Raw genomic sequence first — 20,504 nt, forward strand, 5'->3', positions numbered from 1 at the left:
GCTTACCTAATCATCTAGCTGTGTATGATGTGGAATGTGACATCTGGGTATCTGAAATTAATCTGCTTCGATAACTGTCTTTTATTAACCCAGTTCAACAGAAAAAAATCCTTTCATTGAGGATGTCTTATTTCTTGTTGCATTTACAGTGATCACTTCTTTACCAAATTATATGGCTATGAATACTAGTAAACCTTTCAAGAACTTAAATTAATTTAATTGATAAATAGATAGCTGAATTTTGATTTCAATGTCTTTAAAACTGATTTTGTATTTTCCTACAGCTGATGAGTAACTTTGTGATATTAGTATGTGCCAACATCAGTGGAATGTACCACAAGTACCTAACTGATCTTACGCACAGAAGAACATTTCTGGAAGCCCGCAATTACATTCAATCCATGTTTAAACTAGAACGAGAGAAAAAACAGCAGGTAAGGTTTACATACAGCTTCTGTAAATCAAACCGCAGTCTAGTATGACGTGACCCAGGGACACAGGAGAGTGTGTCTTGAATTGTCTTCAGGATCACAGTTTATTAACATAAGGCTGCTTAATGAATGTTGTACGTTCTACACAGAGTCAAAACTTAAGAGCTCTAAATTGATAGCTAGGGCAGAATTTTTACTTCATTCATAAGTGATCATCGTATATGTTACATTTAATTCATTTAGTATTGTCAGTGTGAAGTTGGTGTGCATTTGAATTCAAATGGTAATGCACATTTAACACTGGTAATTGATTTAAAGTCTAGTGTTAATTAATATTGCAAATTCATGCACTTAAGAAAATAAGGATGTGAAACATGAAATAGGTTCATATTTCCTTAATTTAGCACTATATGGTCATTCAAATAAAATTGCATATATATATTGCAAATTCATTCAGAGATCAATAGAGTTAACGATAAAACCAATTTCTTACTGCTAGCTGCCAAAAGCTATTGTTTCATTCTTTTGCAAAACTCTTTATCCAACAGAAGACTCAGTTCCATAATACTAACATACCGGTACTTTAGGTAGGAGTTCTATAGATGAGGAATTAGAGCTTTAAAACTATCGGCTTTATTTTGAAATGTGGTGTATGTTTTCTCTTAGGCGCAATATCCACACTGATTAAATTGTCCAAATGGCCCTTAGTTCCAATCTCGCCATCTTAGCTAAAGGTCATTCTAATGCTAGATCCTATCTGCATCAGACTAAAGGTAATTATTGGGGAGAAGAGGTCAAACAGAGAAACCTCACTTAAACAGGTGTGCTACATTCAGGGGATTCTTCCCCTTCCCCTCCCCCTCTCGTACCCACCCACATACACTTTTATGCCTCCCCACCCCTCTCCAACCCACCCACATACACTTTTTGCTTCCCCTCCCCCCTCTCAAACCAACCCACACACACTTTTATGCCTCTCTCCCCCTCTCCAACCCAACCACATACACTTGTATGCCTCCCCTTCCCCTCTCCAACCCACCTACATATACTTTTATGCCTCTCTCCCCCTCTCTAACCCAACCACATACACTTTAATGCATTCTACTAAGCACTCTAAGTATTGAAGTGCGATATAACTTTTATAGACAAATTTTATTTCATCAAGACTATTGGTGAATGTAATGGATATACTAAAATGTCATTGAAACTTCCTGATAGTGAGAACTGCCAACAGTAATTCTTCTTATAAAGGATTATCAGCATCAATATCTCCTATTATTGCTTTTCTCTCATCAATAAAAATCTGTCTGGCTGAAGAACTAATGCAGCAAATTTTTTATTTTGGATAAATGGACTAAAATTTTCCTTTGTTCTTAGTTGAAATGTCAGCCTCCCTCATATTGCCTGGAGAGTGTCATCTTTTTATGTACCATCGAATAAAGCAATGGTTTTTACTACCATAACAAGGGAATAAGCTTGTTTATCCCATTACTTATAATTTATGATGGAGTTTATTGTGTATATACAATTTTTTTTTTTATAAACACCAGCTGGGGTTGAGTTCAGAGATGAATCACATCACACCCCCCTAGCAGCAAATATGATTAATAAAAACTGTGTTAGACTCGCAGGCATTGCATGATGTATGAAATGTACTGTCAAACTGCTATATGTCTCATCAAAAACACAACATTAGTTAGTGATACTTAACTAGTAACCAGTGATATAGTTGCAGGTCTGTAGCTCCTGGTCTGAAAAAATTCAGATGGACGACCTGGGAGCTACAGTGCCTCCTATACTAAAAGTCTGCAATTTACGGCGCACAAAAATTTGCACTAGTTTTGGACTGATTAACCTCATTTCCGAACACATTCTATACATATATTTGATTCCAAAAAATTCCTTGGACACTTTACTACAGATATCGTCACTTTACTTGCCTCTGATTGTCTTTTAAACACCATCACCAGCCCCGTTATTTGAAGTGGTGCAGCTTGTTTACATGTAAAAATGGCGACTCTTGATCTTGACGTGAAAATAACATTCTTCAATTTCTGAGGTTGGTTAGCTTGTTTAAGAGAAAGTTTGAGACAAGTAAAGTACGGATATCAGTAGTAAATTGACTGAAGAATTTAATGGTACTAATGTTTTCCACAGAATTTGTGTAAAAATAAGGTTAATTAGTCCAAAACTAGTGCACGTTTTTGTGCACCGTAAATTGCAAATTTTTACTATTGGGGGCACTGTAGCTCCCAGGTCGTCCATCCAAATTTTTTCAGACCGGGAGCTACAGACCTGCAGCTACCAGTGATATAGTTAATTTATTATTTATTTTTGTAACCCCCCCCCCCCCCCCCCCATTTTTGATTTTTTCATGATTGAGTGGTTTCTTTGGGCTATTTCACTGGGCAGTGCATATTGGCCTGAATAGCTCAGTGGTAGAGCACATAGAGACAGGGGTTCCAAGTTCAATTCAGGGTCCACCAACAAAACTTTTCTGCTCTTATAACACGACTGACTATATACAAATAAGCATGAGTTTAAAGTGTCCTGGAAGTCTAATAAAAAGTTATGTTTAAAAGGTGTAGTTTAATGTATAAAATATTATCTTATTTTTTTTCTGTATATACATATAGTTAGAATCTCTCTTTGGATGTGGATTGTATTAATCAAATTAAAGATTAGTGTAATTATTTACTCATTGGACTATCTTTAGTTCTGTAGATTCAATGCTTTTTTATAGTATAGTTAATTTTTTGAAAGGTTCAACAAAGCTTATATGTGATCATAGAATAAGGTTTTAATTGCCATATACATGTATTTGTCAAATGTTTTCAGGGTATATAATAGGAAGGCTATTAGATCAATGTTCAGGTACAATATTTCAAATCAGTTAATTACTAGTTTTATTTAAGCGCCCCGGGTCAGAATTTATAATTGATTTAAGATATGCTTAATCTTTTTATGATACAGTTAAGATGCACACAAAAAACCCCATCTATCATATTTGGTTTAATTGTTGTTTGCTGGACAGTCAAAAGGTAACATTTATGATTAATTTGATTTAAGGATTTAGTGATTCATTATGTCATGTTTTGATCAAGGAATGGAGTTTGGGCTCTGATTCTTTAATTTATGAGATGACTGATCGATACAGGTGTAAATTTGCATGAAACTATTAAAGAATTTGATTGAAAATAGTCATTATTAGCTGTACATGTATTAGCTTAAGGACACTGGAATAACAGCAATTTACCCATCAAATCAACCTTCACACTATTTATTTTAATTTTGGCCATTAACTTTTATTTAGTAGATAAAATTCCAAATATTTAAGCTTTAAAATTTGAATGCTTTCCTTTATCTGTATGTATACAGATTTTTTTAGCGTAAGGAGATTTATATATCGGTAGTCTAAATGGCCAAAATCATCCAGCCCTCTAAAATTCCTTAAATTTATTGTTGGACAATGATCAGTTGCTTTCCTGATGTGAAAATTAATATATACCTGTACTGGAAATGAAAATGAATACCTGGTAAACAGGCGGATGATCAACACTTAGATCAAGATTAATTTCCCTAGTTCTGTTTCTGCGTTTGTCCCAAATATTGATATATCAATTATGAATAGATGATAAAGACTCCCATGTCTGGGTAAATGAAACATTGTGCGTAAATGTATTACCAAAACAAGATCTGAGCTGTGTTTTACAAAATAACTTGCTAATTAATCACTAACTAATCAATGATTTATTCTTATGGCAGGAAAATATAATTATGGGAATTGAAATATTTGTATACCAATGGTTTTACGTCAATTTTGTTTTTTAAAGATCATTTAATTTTTATGAGACAGTAAATATTTACGACTTTGTCGAAGGTTCTTTTGTAAAATGCAGCCCTGGATATTCACCAGTACTCAGACATTTCAGTAGGAGATACAGTTGAACTTTGATATTCGATATACAATATAATGATATCTCGAATACAATGGATATGTCGAAGTAATTTGTATGTACCAAACCCCTTTTTTTTAAACAAAATTTAAAACCCTTGATATATCGAAAACTCTGATATCTCGAAGTTTTTAAACAGTCCCATATCATATAGTTCCAGATAACGAAGTTTGACTGTATATCAATAAAATGTTAATTATGCACTAAAATTGTTAAACATTTAAAAGAACATATGAATAAATTCATTGTAAAAAAGAAGATATATTTGTTGACAACAAAAGTATATTTTAAAACAGTGGATGGTATCTTTATTCCCTCATTATTTTAAGTCCTTTTGATGATGTATGTACCGGTAGTCAAACATCGTTATCTCGAACTAGATGGGACTGTTTAAACACTTCGAACTATCTGAGTATTCGAGATATTGAGGGTAAAATACTTAAAAAATAATTGGTTGGGACTTACAAATCACTTAAACATATATCCATTGTATTCGAGATATCAGTGTTCGAGATATCGAAGTTCAACTGTATAAACATACGAGGTTTTTAAAAGCTGATTTTTATGACATATATCTTTGTTAATACTGTAAATTAAAAAATTCAATTTATATACAAGTGAATGAACTAGGAAGAGCCAAAAGCATCTTACATTTTGGGAGAAAATCTTCTGTAAAAATGTATAGTAGTATGATTTTCCAATAGAAGAATTATTATAGCTCTGTTTTGAACTTGTAACCTTTTGTTCCCCAGTCAGGTGATTGACCTAAAAGCATGCCACAAACAAATTTAATGTAATTGTTATTTTGTGATGTGTTATACATATAAATGTAACTTGAAATAAATAAAAGAGTGTGAAGGATGGGGGTTAAGTTACAATTCACAGATGCAAATATTTTGAAAAAGTTTAACATGATGGAAACAACACTTACTTAAAAGCTGGCCCTAGCTTTAAAATGTTATTTCTGCACTGTAATGTATAATAAATGTTTAGGGCTTTTGAAATACAAAAATATTTTCAAATTGTTTTTGTCCTTTGCAGGAGGAACTGTTAAACAGTTGTATTCCCAATGACTTGGTGGAGGAGATTAAGGACCTAAGTAAGAAGATGAGAAACAGCCAGACCTCTCCATTCCACGACCTTTATGTTCAGCAGCACTCGGATGTCAGGTAAGTGTCCGCTGATTTACAGGTTTATTTACCTGCTTCTCCCAGTTGGTCAAAGGTGTCCTTTCAGATAATGACTTCCTTACATGAATTGTTTAAAAGCTAGTGACTTCCAGAAGGCCGATTCCTATAGTCATGAGTTACAGTGTGAAATAATATGACATGTTTACCTTTAATATTCAGATAATAAGTAATTAAGAAAAAATGTCCAAGGAAAAATATGAAGACCCCCACACTCATGTCAAGGAGAGCGCTAAAAATTAATTTTCTGGGGTAGATCATGTCTGCATTTGATTTCATTTTTTAGCAAATTCATGTTAATAATTATCTTTCTCAATCTGTAAATTGAAGTTATCTCTAATGATTACTGATACCGCTGTTTTCTTTTTGTACTGTTTTTCAAACAAGTTTTCATATAATTTACTGCAAAATCTTAATTTTCTGACTTTCAAATGGAATTCAATTTTTGCAATGCACCTTCTTACAATGCTTCTAGAAAGATAGTAGAAGAAATTGCAAGATGATAAAACTTTTTGAAAAGGACAAGAGCGTACAAGGCCTGATCCCCCGTACCCAGGATTTTGAAATGGCATATGAACAAATCTTTATATTTGAAACTGTGCATCAGTACATGTACATGTAAAATATAGAACTGCATTCTCTGACAAATACATGATATACAATAATACATGCACTTGCTACTCATCTCCTTTGTTTTATTTGATGCTTTCTAAGTATTACAGCATGATCTCATATCAATGCTAGCACTATTTTTATCCGACATTATGTGTACAGATTTTGAACATTACGTAATTGTTGTTATAATATATATGGTATTAGATATTTTTTTTTTCATAAAAATCCAATAAAAAAGCAAAACATGTTTTACTTAAAAGCAAATGAATTAAAAATAAAATGCCGTCTATACGATTCGAACACCCTCTCCATGGAGAAGGATGGACTACGAGCCTCTGCTTATCATAGTGAGCTATGTTGACACACTAGAGTACATGTGAATAAATTTAACTCTTTGACAATTATTAATAAAGTAAAACGTTTTTGGTGAAAATCACAAATTTGACCCATTATGGGTCTAGACTCCATTTTAATAAATCAATAATAAAAATCAATATAAACTAATCATTTAAATGAAAGTACTTTTAGGATGGAGTCAGGAGCCATTCATACCTAATTTTGCAATTAAGAACAGTGAATGGTTCAAGATTTAGGCAAAAAGCTATGTACAGATTAATTTGGAAACCTATACCTGTCGTGGTAATAGAATGAAATCACAATATTGACTTCCATTGTGAAATTTATAATGAAAACAATGCATACAAGTCAAAAATTAATATTCTAACTTGAATTGAAATTCTTTTGTCTTCATTGCTCCGAGTGGGGGATATACAACGCCTTGCACGCTCCTTGTTCTTTGTGAAGTTTTCATTTATGCCTGTAAAAACTGTTTGTTTTGGTATAGTTGTATACCGCATGTGATATGGGTGGAACCCAGCCTTCACCATTAATTGGCATGTTACTCAAACATGCGCTCCTTAGGTTCCACAAAGGACTATGTGCGGTATGGTCAAATATCTGCCCCCAGTTTTAAATAATTATTGAATAGTATCGTATGAAAATAAAATCTTTAAAAATCATTGTACAGTGGACGCCTATCACTTTAATCTTGATTTTAGTCATCATTTCTAATTCGCTGTGTACCTACGACGTCACCCAAATGACCTTATTCCTGCAAATTTGCAAACAAATGACAATATTCTCATTTTTGCTTTATATTTTGCATTCGGAAATATAGAGCGCAGGTCTGCTCAAGTACAGTTCTAAAATATGTTTTTCTTCAGATAATTATACACATTATACTAAAAAATGGTACTTGAGCAAGCCTGCGCTCGATGTTTCCCAGTCAAAAAACCATCAGAAAACACTCACATTTTGCTACAAAACATTGGTTTATCAGAAAAAGGCAATCTTCATGATGTCATTTCTACATTATGACATCACTGTGGTGATAACCTTTTACACCTTTATTTTTAATATGATTTTATAACTATCTTCCGCCTTATTTTTAAAGCTCGTTATAAAACTAATTTTGGGGGCAAAAAATGCATAATAACACACATAGTCCTTTGCTTAAACCTTTTTATTCATCCATCACATATATATCATGCTTTACTGCAGGTATTGTAATTGAAAATAAAAAAAAATATTGACTTCTTTCTTTATTTCAGTATTTTGTATGCAGACATTGTGAACTTTACCCCTTTGGCTGCTGAATGCACTGCAGAGGAACTGGTCAAGATGTTAAATGAACTCTTTGGTCGTTTTGACCAACTAGCAAAGGTACCGATAACATACTTAATGTGTGATTTTTACCATGATTCTAATGCTATTTTTGATTACCATGTATGCCTAATAAATCATGGTTATTTGTCCAAACTGGTCTTTTATTTGTTTCTACCATTATGGCATCCAGATAGATAAAGATATTAACATCATCATTATTATGAAAAACATTTAGTCTCAGTGTTTATGACTCTATTTTACTGGATAGAACTTGATGTATGAATAAAGTTTTTCTTGGTTGCAGATAATGTTTATCTAATCTTTGATGTAATAATAGGATTATGTTTGGTGTCTGATATAGGTATATTGAATTGCATTTACTTTTCTCTCCAGAAAAATCAGTGTATGAGAATAAAGATCCTGGGTGATTGCTACTACTGTGTGTCAGGACTACCCAACCCTAACCCCAACCATGCCATTAATTGTGTTAATATGGGGCTACGCATGATCGACGCAATCAGGTAAATTCCTAATCTGAATCACAACCATTGCATTAATTGTGGCACGAGGTATGGAGCTGTGCATGATTGACACCATCAGGTAAATAACCAATCCAAACCCATACCATCCTTTAAATGTACTTGTTTATATAGGGATCTGTTTGAGTGGTGCTAAGAGGTAATTCAACGGGGATCCAAACCCCAACTATGACAAAATGAATGCAAAAATGTTATAAATATTATTGATAATGTCAGTGTGCTCCTTTTTAGCTCACCTGAGCTGATTTTATCATGCCTATTGTTGTTCAAGTGAGCAATGTGGCCCATGGACCTTTTGTTTTATCTTCCAAGCTTTTTTTTAAATTATGGACATGTCCAGTTGAAGGAGTCTGCAGCAGGGCATCAGTTGACTATACTCTTTCAAACTGGAAATTTTAATGAGACTTCTTGATTGAATTTGCAGTATTATGAACATTTGTTTTGTGTTATTTGCCGATGCAAGATGTTGAAAGATCAGCAATATTTTTGCAGTCTCAGAGTTCATACAATCATGAGTGTCTTTGAGCTAAATGTTTGGAGCATAAATTAGGAAAAAAAGACCTGGAAATGCAGATAGATGATGCTTATTCCCAATCTCTCTGTGGTATTGCCCAAATGGAGTTGGATCGGTTTGAGAGATAAAGCGCTGCAATAATCGACTAAGTAGTCCACTAGATTTGGCATTGATGGTCCTCAGAGTTGCTCGTTTTGATCTTCATTTCCCACTAGTTAATTAATAGCCTTTTTGAATTGACCTGTCTTTGATGCCTCTTCATGACCATGATCTGAGTAATGGGTTAAATGGTAACATTGCTGCCTAATAGTTGATGTTAGATTTCACACTACCAGTTTCTTCATCTACGTAAAAACAATTGTAGTTATTTAGTGCCAAAATGTGATCGATCAGTTTTAGTGGATTTTTCCTTTCTAACATGCATGAGCAGTTATAAACTTAAGAAATTGAATGTCGAAATATACTTTCAAACTCTCCATGTTAATTGCTCAAATCTAATTATACCAGTATTGTTACTCTTGATTTAATTATAACCTATTTTTTTTTAAGATTTTCACATGGTCAGATTTTCTATCCAAGTGATTAACAAAAGAGGAAAGCATTTATTTTTTTTTTTAAGGCTTTTTTGGTCTATGGTTTATTATAAAGTTTTGTTTGTCACTTTTGCAAATTTTAAGAACATATCTTTTACAACTGCCTTAACTGGATTTTTCTATGAGACACTTTTGAATACTTGCATGAGTTAAATGTTTTATGTGGTATTATTGCAAATGCCCCCCCCAAAAAAAATCGGTTTTAAAAAATGTATATCAGTAAAAAAAAAATTTGTTGTTATTCAAATACATTTATTACAAAAAATGAATGTATATACTTGTTCGGAATCAAAATATAAAGATAAGTTTAGTTATACACCACACTGTCTGATACCTGCACATGTAAATTAGTACCTCCAATAAGATGTTAGAAGGCCACACGAACCGGTAGTTATAAATACAAAGGAATAAATAATTGTGTAGATTTTTATGAAAGCTTGTGTAACTAAGATCTTTACCAGCTTTGCAAAACATCGACTTAATCAGCATTTTTAACATGGACATTCAGATATCAAATAAAAATATGAATCTTATTAAAGTCTTTTGTTGATAATTGAACTTTTTTGGTTATTCAGGAAGTTTGTCTCAAGGCAGTTTGGAAAACCTTGTCAACTGATATGCAAAAGAAATGTTTAATCTGCTCATATAGAGGGTTTTGATAGATGTTTTACGGTAATCTGATATTAATGAGGAAACAGAAGTTGTTTGGCTTTCTTGTTGAGGATTGATTATTAATGATGCGTTGGGATTATCCCTGTCATGTTTAATGCAGTATGCTCATAAAGGTTTCTAATTCTGAATCACTTAGCTTCAGTAGATACAGAGACATTGTACACAAATGTCTGTTAATCTTTTATGATGCAAAATGAAATACAATATTACCTTTATGGCAATAAAAGACTTTGAGATTGCATGGTTGTGACACATCTCAATTGTGACACATATCTCAATGGAAAAAAATGTCAAAAATTGATTTTTTTTTAATATACTAAATTTTTTAAAAGCTCCAAGTGTTAAAAACCTTTGTTGGAAGATGATCTGCATTTTCATACAAAGCTCATTTTGAAATGCAGGTACCCATGGAGTGACATACGTATTGTTCATCTCCTTTTGTATGCATGTCTCCCAGTATGTGCATGCAGTTATTATTAAGATCATTTGATAATTTTATGCTCCTGATATATTTTTATCTTTCTTTTTGTTATTTTCTTTAACTCTTGGCCATCTCCTTAGCTTTTGAAGAATACTTTTTTCTACACTAATGTAATGCTATATATTTTTGTGATTTACCAATATCAATATGATCAATATATTATATAGTTCCTGAGGGTGACAATCAATTTTCTTATTTTATTTAAAAAGTCAACAAGAACAGTACCAGGGGTTCATGCATTTTGTGAATTCTATGTCTTTAATATGGAGTTCTTATCTTTTTAGAGAGGTTAGGGAAATCAATTTTCTAAGTGTATTTAAAAAGTCATCAAGAACCATATCAGGGATTCATGCATTTTGCGAATGTGAAATCTTTAATTTGGAGTTCTAATTATTATTTTAGAGAGGTGAGGGAAGCTACAGGTGTAGATGTAGACATGAGGATCGGGGTACACAGTGGAATGGTCCTCAGCGGGGTCCTAGGGCTCTGTAAATGGCAGTACGATGTCTGGTCAGACGACGTCACCATCGCTAATCATCTAGAATCCGGAGGAGTTCCTGGGTAAGGAATTTTTCTGTAAATTTAATTATTTTTAAGGTGTACCACATGTATATTCAGCGGAAATTGATTTTACAGATAGTTAGCATAAATTTGATTTAGTGCTTTTCTGCATGTACCTATTTACTCATGGTACATATATGCATGACATAAGCAACATTCTTGATTTGATGGAAGTGTCTTTTTGCCAAAACCACTAAATAGAAAACACAGCCATATGTAATACATTTACGATCGATACTTATTTTAAGCAGAGGATTTATTTTCTTGCAAATCTTGCTCCAAGTAGATCACCTGCAATTTCCTTTGTGCCTATATTCTTGATAATTAATAATTTTTATTGGATTTTCAGGGGGAAGCAATCTAGAATTAGACTTCATCAGGGATATAGAAAATGAATTCAGATTATCCAGTTAATTGGATTTCTATTTCTAGTGATAAGATTACATTTTCTTACGATCAAATCAAGTTTTTATCATTTAAGATGCTGATATAGGGGATCAGAAAGTGTTAATTTACTTCCTGTTGTATTGAATTTAGTAATTATATTTACCTAATGTTTTATTGAATAAATTTAGGAGATGCAGATGATGTATATGAACACTGTCAATTAGATCTTTTTAATGATCCACATTATTGTAGTCTTATTTTCATCTCCCGATAAACAGTGGATTCATTGATTTGTTTTAGCAAAGTGCACATCACAAAAAGCACCTTGGAATTCCTATCCAATCAGTTTGAGGTAGAGCCGGGAGCTGGTCACATGAGAGATGCCTACTTAGCAGATCATAATATCGAAACCTTCCTAATCAAACCGAAAGTCCGAAAGGTAGCCTGATCATATTTCATTAACATTTAGTACGTTGTTCTGAGCGAACTTTTCTGCCAGTCAAGGTCAAATGGGATACTTGGGATGGAAACACGCTTAATTTTATTCAATAATTGTAGCTGGAAATAATTCGGATTGTGAAATAATTTATAAATTTGTGCAGTTTGCATGAATAGGTTAATATGTGAAAAATTTAGCTTGCTCATAGAATTTTGAAGGAGAAAATTAAATACTTCTACCGGTATCCGAGTATTTCTGACTTTATTGCAGATAATTAAATCATAAAGAGGATAATGATCGGGTTGGAAAACATTTCTCTTAAGACCTAAAAATATGATGATCAATATTTACACCAAATAATTAAAAAGGAATTAGTGCAGCTCATGGACCCTTGATTCCATTACATTAGACATATTACATCTCTAAATGCTTATATAGTTCATAATTAAAGTATTTCTTAATTTTTAGACATAGTCATGTTTTGGGGGTATTGTCTGCATCAAATTTAACAATTGAAACTCCTCCCTTGATAAATTTAGATGCATGTAGCCAGATATCTTATTGAGTGTTTCTCTCATGCAAGTTCTAAAATTACGTTCATTATGAAGTGTTTTATATACTTTATCATGCAGAGAGGATAATAAAACTTAACCAAAACAATTCAGATATTAATACCTGGACACACCTTAGTACAGGTGCATACACTGGATCAATTAATATGGTGCCAAACAATCAATCAAGTTACCTTGTGACTAAAAATATGAGATTTTTAAAATAATTTGAAAAAAAAAAATGTTTGACACTGATACAGAAGTGTGCATTTAGGAAAAGACTGAAAATAGAATTTTAATGCTCTCTTATACTGATTTATACATTACTGTTTCCTTTCTCCTTGCTTCAAAAACTGGCGTTTTGAGTGTATGAATCGTATATTTTAATATCCTTGGTGTTGATTGTATCAATGAAAATTGTTTTTTTTAATTGTAAAATATTTTTTAGTATTAACCCAGCATTTATTGTCATTTCAGTTTGATGAAAACAGAACCATTCGCTCGCGCTATGAGAGCAGCCTGCGAGCCTCACTCCGAGTCACCAAGTACCTGGAGAACTGGAATGTAGACAAACCATTTGCCACCCTCCATGTCAGTCCCATGGCAACCAAGCTGCTGAGTGTCACCGTAAGTAACCATGGTAACCTTTGGTCTAAGGATATTGACCCATACAAGGTGTATTATTGTTATATTATATATATCCTGTGAAATGGAGATATAATGTGTATTGTATAGGCTGGAATTGATTTTACCAACCCTGAATCTTTCAGTAGAAGTCATTAAAGTAGTATTGGGATGAAAGGGTTTGTTGGAATTTGCTCTATCATTATATTTACAGATGGAAATAGAACTATTTTAACAAGACCTTGGAATTTTGGTAGGACATACTGTATATAGGGAAATATTCGCCCCCGTTTTATTTTCGCCCCTTTCGACCTCGTTGTCAGGAAGCGAATTTAAGACGGGGCAAATACCAATTATGTTCCAAGGTATCTGTTTAGTACACAATCGTGTCTGAGCGAATTTAAGGCGGGGCGAAACCATGTGCAAGTGTAGAAGGCGAAAATAACACGGGGCGAAAATAACCCTGTATACAGTATTGACTGTCTATTTCTTGCATCAAAGCAAGTCAAAAATGACGCTTGTTTCGAGTGCAATATGCATAGATTGCGTAGTCTTAGCTAAAAAGCCAGACAAATCTTGCTGCAACGAAATAGAAAAGCCTAGGTCATATTGTTGTGATATGTCTACCGAAAGTCCAAGCTCTTGTCCAAGTGGTTCTAAAATCCATAATGGAATAATGTAGAGTTCCTCTGAGTCATAGTCTGAACATTTACTAGTCAGCTCCTCAAAAAGAATTCAATGTACAGCTCTAAAAGCATTGAGATGAATGTGAATATCTTATTAAAAGTATACAGATAATGGAAAAAAAATGGATTACTGTAGCTGCAGGTCTGTAGCTCCCAGTCAGAAAAAACTTCAGTTGGACGACCAGGGAGCAACAGTGCTTCCAATAATAAAAAAAAATGCAATTTACAGCACATTTAAACTTTTGCTAGTTTTGGACTAACCTTATTCACACACAAATTTTGTGGAAAAATTAAGTACCATTAAATTCTTTAGACAATTTATTACTGATATCATCTCTTTACTTGCCTCAGACTTTCTCCCAAATACGCTAACCAACCTTGGAAAAAGAAATATGTTAGATGGACATCGAGATCAAGAGTGGCCATTTTTTCATGCAAACAAACTGCACCACTTCACTTTACAGGACTGGTGATGGTTTTAAAAGAATAACAAAGACAAGTAAAACGAGGATATCTGTAGTAAAGTTTTGGAATCATATTTCTACAGAATGTGTTTGGAAATAAGATTAATTAGTCAAAAACTTGCAGTTTATTACTATGGGAGGCTGTCCATCTGAATTTTTTTAGACCAGGAGCTACAGATCTGCAGCTATAAGTATTGTTAATCAATCTTCATGTTTATATTCAAATGAATCTTTTCTGAATATTTCTATGATTACCAAATTTTAAAATACCAAATACTAGTAGCTATAAATTAAAGTTGATATAATTAGCATATGGAGCTTATAGACATTCAAAAGAGAATCAGTGCTTTGACTCAATCTGGGTGATGAGTATGGGAGTTATAAACCTCCTTGCAGTACTTTTGGTACATTGATGTGTACAGTAGTTAATACAGTTCATGAATTTAATTAGAGGAGACTAGATGATGTAAATCAGAGTGGACCAGAAATTGAAAGTTTTTGGTCATTGATGGATCGTCCTGATCAATATGGAACTTGATGTAATAAGAGTTATTAGTTTTTGAGAGGTTTATAGTTATAATTTTATCCAATTTAACATAAAAAGAAAAAGAAATATTTAGGGGCCTTTCTATTTTCTTAATCTTGATATCCATTAGCTTTAGAGTCGTTGGATTGAAAATTAATCATTGGATACCATAGTTGCTGTAGGGCTGGAGTTTGCTGGCTGCTTGTCATCATACATTGTCATAAGTACTTGGCTGTGATGGAAACACTAAATGGCAAAGCAGGTCATCATAGGGCATTGCCCTGTCTTGAAAATAGTGATGATGGGTCAGGAACATATAAAATGTGATTAGCTTGGGAGTACAGTATGGGCGATAGAATAGAAATGATTGGATTGAATTGTTGGAGACCTTCTGTGTCCCAATGTAGTTGTAACTCCCAAATGCATGGATGTATTCATGTTAAATCACAACACGAATTTAATGAACTAAGAACATGTATTGAGAATTGCTATAACTAGAAACTTTGATTGGAAAATAATGGGAAAGAACTGATTTGCCCTGGAAAAATTGCATATCTTTTACAATTAATGATTAAAGAGGTCACATCTCTCTGCATGTGAACAGCATCAAAACGTAGACTTTGACATCTGCGATGTTGGGAGCAGTAATATAGCTAAATGCGTATTACGAAAATTATAACAGTTTGTTTATTTCATAAGAGATTTATTCATACAATGTATTACCGTCTCCAGACTAGTTGAAGCCTGAAAGCTTTCAACACAGATATATTGTACTTTGCTTGCTGCAGTCTCTGCATCGCAAACATAATTTTTTTTTCTGAACTATTGAAGTTTCTATTAAGAATAATCAATGTTTGATAATTCCAAGCTGTTGTTTTGTGTGTTGATAGGATGGTAATCAAGTTTTTCCAGACTGTTCTAAAAAGATGCTATCCCTACATATGTCCATGTTATAAGATTTTCGGAAATGTTGATTATGCATTTACAATTTTTTTAGCAATATATTAGGAAAAAGAACATATAAATCTTATTATTAAATCTGTCCTTCAATATTTTACTGTATCACCTGGCATGTCAGTATAAAAAGTAATTAAGGGTAGGGGTATATAGTCTTGCTTGCAAAGTAAATTGCCTCGCCCGACTTCTGCATATTACAGGTAGGTATGAAGTTAAATCACCTATTATTGGAAACTAGTGGTTAATGATAGTCAGAACTTATTACTTTCTCTGCATTGAACATTAGGTCCCTGATTCAATAATTCCTGTTAAAATACTGTATACCGGGAAATATTTCCCCCCGTTTTGTTTTTTTGGTTGCCCCTTTGGCCTTCGTTGTCAGCGGTCAAATTTAAAACTGGGCAAATTCCCATGTCTCAAACTTTCTTTCTTTATTCACAACTTTGGGCGATTACAAGACGACGCAAAACCGTTTGCAAGTGAAAAAGGGCGAAATAAAACAGGGTGAAAATAACCCTATCTACAGTATATTTGTGATGATGATGATGATGATGATGATGAATAATTCTCTAGGTTTCCTTATTACAGTGTAGAAGAAGGCCCTCAAGAATAGGTAGAAACTTAGAGATGTAGAAATTCTGTATCTGATCTTTTGTTTGTGGAACATCTTCTCAGACTTAAAATAGCTGGAATAACTGAAAACCATATATATATATATATATATATATATATATATATATATATATATATATATATATATATATATATATATATATATATATATATATATGACTCAAAACTTCACACCTCAAGTTTAAAGGATCACAGAAAACTGAAAGATCAATAACTGAAGTGATCAAGAGCAAGAGAAATTAGTTGCATGGTAACTTTTGTCTGATGGTTTTCATAAAATATGTATAGGATGCTTGGAAGTTTATGAATTATGATTGATGTGTATCGGGATGTGTATGATGCATTATAAGTTTAGAGAACGCAGACATCAATATTAATACATTGTATGACATCATACATTTTGTAAAAATACTGATTGAATGCACAGCTGGAGTACTTTGAGACAGCTTTTGTAGGCAAAATATCCTGTAATGGTGAAAGTTTTTTCTTGTCATTGTCAAACTTTTTAAATTGAAAAATATGAAAAAAAGATGTCTTGTCTAATCGATCATGTAACGGTATGAGATTTATCGATTAAACAAATGCTTTGATGAACATGCATTTCTCACAGACTTCTCTGCAAGCAATTAATTAGATCCAAAAGAAAAAAAAGTATCTATTTGTAAAACAGTGATAACTGCATTGTTATTTAGTGATAATAAGGATGTTGCATTTAGGTAGGGGTGTTTGCACAAAAATTAATTCTCAACCTTTTGAAAAAGGTTTTGGTTTTCCAAAATAATTCATTATGCAAAAGGAATACTTATTAAAATGACACCACAAATGTAAACATATAACAGAACTTATAATAGTTTTGGAAATTGAAGTGTTCCAAGATGTACAGTGGGTGTCAAAACTAGGAAGTTCCACAATTTCTGGAATTAATGAATAAATCAGCCTTAATTCTGACCGATATTGATGATCATTCAATACTTGAGTAACACTACACCGGGCTGGCATCACAATGATGGAATATTGAACAAAAGAAATCTGAAGTCAAGTTGATGTAGAGTTTATATCAATACACACACAGAAAAAGAATTTGCAAATAAACATTTTTGGAATATTAACTGTACTTAGTGCTCATGTACTAAGATGACAGTGGTAGATAAAAAAAAAAGGGGGGGGGGGTAGACCAGAAATTTGTAAGTATTTTAACTGCACAAGGCTGACACATAGATCTGCAAACAACAATAGAAGGTATTTAGAATGTTTAAACTTAAATTTAAAAAAATGTCTTAAAACTTCTCTTTTGATGGCATCTATACCTATACCATATACTAAACCCTCCCCCCTTCCCTCCCAATATCCTCTTTGAATGCTTTTGAAGACAACTGTGTTGTTTTCAGACTTAGCACTTGAAGAATATTGTTATCTTGTAGTCGTACCAATTTAACCAGAATCATGAGCATTTGTAAAATTTAATTCATCCTAGATACACTCAATAACCCGTTAAGTTACCTGAACTTAACACCTGAATATGTGATTATTTATTTCTACAGAAGGATTATCATGATTTCATGTTTGTAAGTGTTTACTGGGATCGGGTTATTTCCTATTGTTTTCACTAACAACAGGTATTTTAATTTTGGAAACTCATTGAATCAAAATGAAAGGTAGACGTACATCAAATAATTCATTCTTAATAATTGAAAATACAATAGTATTGCATTTTTCATATCATCAAATGTACATGTACACATCAATGTAAAATGTTTAGCCATTTATGCCTTGGAAAATTAACATACATGTATCGTAACAGTGTATCCGCTACTTAATTATTTTAGGATGATGGTAGGATATTTTACTACTTTTATTTCAATAGCACTGAAAAATAAAACATGCAATGAAATTACTGTGTACTATGTAATAGATGTACTTTAAATTATATATGTAGCCCCCCCCCCCCCCCCCCCCCAAAAAAAAGTTTACAGTCTGACATTTACTTCATTTTTGCAAAATGAATATAAACCTGGATTTATTAAGGTACTCCACTATGTGTATATTTGGTGATTTCAGTGTTCCAAAGGTCAGATGAAACCAATATCATAATTACCCTTGGGTAGTTTCCAAAGCTAATTTGAGTATTAAATAACATTACAGTATCACAATTGTTCTGCTAATTTTAACCATAGCAAACTGGGACAAAAAAAATAGTTACAAAAACCTCATTTTTTTTACTGGCACTTAAAAAATCATGTACTATGTTAATGGACGAATATTGTCTGTACTCTTGAACTCAGTTCTTCCCAGTGAATAGTGCCAGAACTGTATCTGTTAATAAAAAAATTATTATAATTCATCATGTTTCATTAAATTATATAAAATGGTCTTACATGGTCTTCTTCACAAACAGTCTGCTGAGTGCCTGTCTGTTTGGGTGCAGATATTTTGTATATTATATAACTCTTTAGATAATTAAGAGAATTGGATACTTCATCATGTTATATGAATGAGTATTTAGTTCAAAACATGTTAAAATCAGTTTTTATAAGTTAAATTTGTAGTGGAACACCTGTCTCTTCTGTATGTGTCACAGTGATGATCAGTTTTTTGTTTTTTTTATATATTTTTTTGTTGCCAATGGACCTTGTGAAAGCTTGAAAGAAAACTATGCCTCAGCTGACATGAATTCAATCTTCCAAGCTTTTAAAAAAAAATTGTTATGACAATAGGAATGGTACATATAGTTAGTGATTGATATTAACTGTGTACCATATTTTAATGTTCCATAATACATGTACAACGATAGTAATTGATTAATTGGATATCACAGAAACTTAAGTCATCTCTCTCAAGATTATTTTAAGATTTATTAGATGAAGTTAAATGCTGATTATTTCAATTTGAATGAAGAATTATTAGTATGGAGTTCCAAACCTGCATGCCAAGAGAGGGTTACAACAAAATGTTTGATTTGTAGTTAGTGGTAATTAGGCCAAGATAATATTGTTATCTGTACTAAACAGATCATCCCTGTAAGTTTCTGGACAGGTAAATATCACAGCATGCTCACATCACTAATCAAAAAGGGGGAAGAACTCTTACTAACACCTGAATAATCCAGATTTACGTGTCATTGTGTTCAAGGCCAATAACTCTAGATGATGGATTAGTCTGCTTTGGAAATTCATAAAACTCACCATATTTGTTGAATAAGCAGATAAAAACGGGCATGTAAAGGATACATGTTTCAATGTTTTAATGTATGGCATAATTAATATTCATATTTAGAAGAGAAATATTTTGGATATGTAAGCTTTGTTTGTCAACATATATACTCAGAATATGTATGTTTCACCTGCAGACTGATTTTTAAAACATGATGTTTTTGTGCTGTTGTATTTAACAAAATTTTCTAGCATTTTTGTAGTTACACATGGAATAAAATACGTTCAACCATCATAGTTGGATGTTGACTCTCTTAAACCTCTGAAATTTACCAGATGCAAAATATTTATAGATGCTTATATAAGTAGAGAATTATTTGAAGTAGAGAATTATTTGAGATTTTATTCATAAAGATATCTTAAAAGAAAGTTTGTTTTATATAAAGTTATTGAATTGATATAAAATTTGATTTTTTGTTTCAGAGTTTAGCCTTTCTTGATTCTAACCTTGTATTGAACAGTATTGAAAATGACCATGGGTAAGTGAAGTGATTAAAACATACTCTTAATACAGTTAAACTTTTTACCTTTCTCCTTTCTTTCTGATATCTTCTAGTGTGGTTTATGTTTAAAGACATTACAATAAGAAACTTAAAGCACTATGAGCTGCAATTTTCAAGTTGAATTTGTTTTTTGCAAAAATGTTATTTTCTCCTAATATGATAAAAAATCTCATGGTTTTTAAATTTCTATAAGCCATATTTTTGTGGAAAAAGCCGTCAAGAAGCCTTAATTGGAGCAAAATTGAATTATTGTCGTCCTGTACAAAAATTGATTTGCTATATGTTCCTTAGAAGAGAAATTTTTCTTTTGA

The 20,504-nt window shown here is 32.5% G+C and overlaps 3 protein-coding genes across 7 annotated transcripts in view; 2 read left to right on the forward strand and 1 right to left on the reverse strand.

Moving 5' to 3' along the window:
* Positions 1-3,139, forward strand: part of LOC105336027 (large ribosomal subunit protein mL52) — a 31,377-nt gene extending 28,238 nt beyond the window's left edge. Inside the window, exon 6 of the mRNA XM_066079927.1 lies at positions 3,130-3,139. The gene's annotated coding sequence lies outside the window, so the exon portion shown is untranslated. The remainder of the gene's footprint in view (positions 1-3,129) is intronic.
* LOC105336028 (alanine--tRNA ligase, cytoplasmic) overlaps positions 1-20,504 on the reverse strand; it is a 609,144-nt gene that overhangs the window by 24,758 nt on the left and 563,882 nt on the right. The gene's annotated exons all lie outside the window — the stretch shown is intronic.
* LOC105336030 (adenylate cyclase type 2) overlaps positions 1-20,504 on the forward strand; it is a 36,160-nt gene that overhangs the window by 8,073 nt on the left and 7,583 nt on the right. For 4 of the 5 annotated variants that reach the window (XM_020070533.3, XM_020070534.3, XM_034483522.2 and 1 more), the window contains exons 5-13: positions 285-434; positions 5,429-5,556; positions 7,800-7,911; positions 8,248-8,375; positions 11,056-11,214; positions 11,902-12,040; positions 13,069-13,218; positions 18,023-18,046; positions 20,114-20,169. In XM_020070533.3, the coding sequence (XP_019926092.3) occupies positions 285-434; positions 5,429-5,556; positions 7,800-7,911; positions 8,248-8,375; positions 11,056-11,214; positions 11,902-12,040; positions 13,069-13,218; positions 18,023-18,046; positions 20,114-20,169 (1,046 nt within the window). The remainder of the gene's footprint in view (positions 1-284; positions 435-5,428; positions 5,557-7,799; positions 7,912-8,247; positions 8,376-11,055; positions 11,215-11,901; positions 12,041-13,068; positions 13,219-18,022; positions 18,047-20,113; positions 20,170-20,504) is intronic. The other variant, XM_011440198.4, reaches the window with a different exon arrangement.

This window comes from Magallana gigas, chromosome 3 (assembly GCF_963853765.1).
Source record: "Magallana gigas chromosome 3, xbMagGiga1.1, whole genome shotgun sequence".
Classification (NCBI taxonomy): Eukaryota; Metazoa; Mollusca; class Bivalvia; order Ostreida; family Ostreidae; genus Magallana; species Magallana gigas.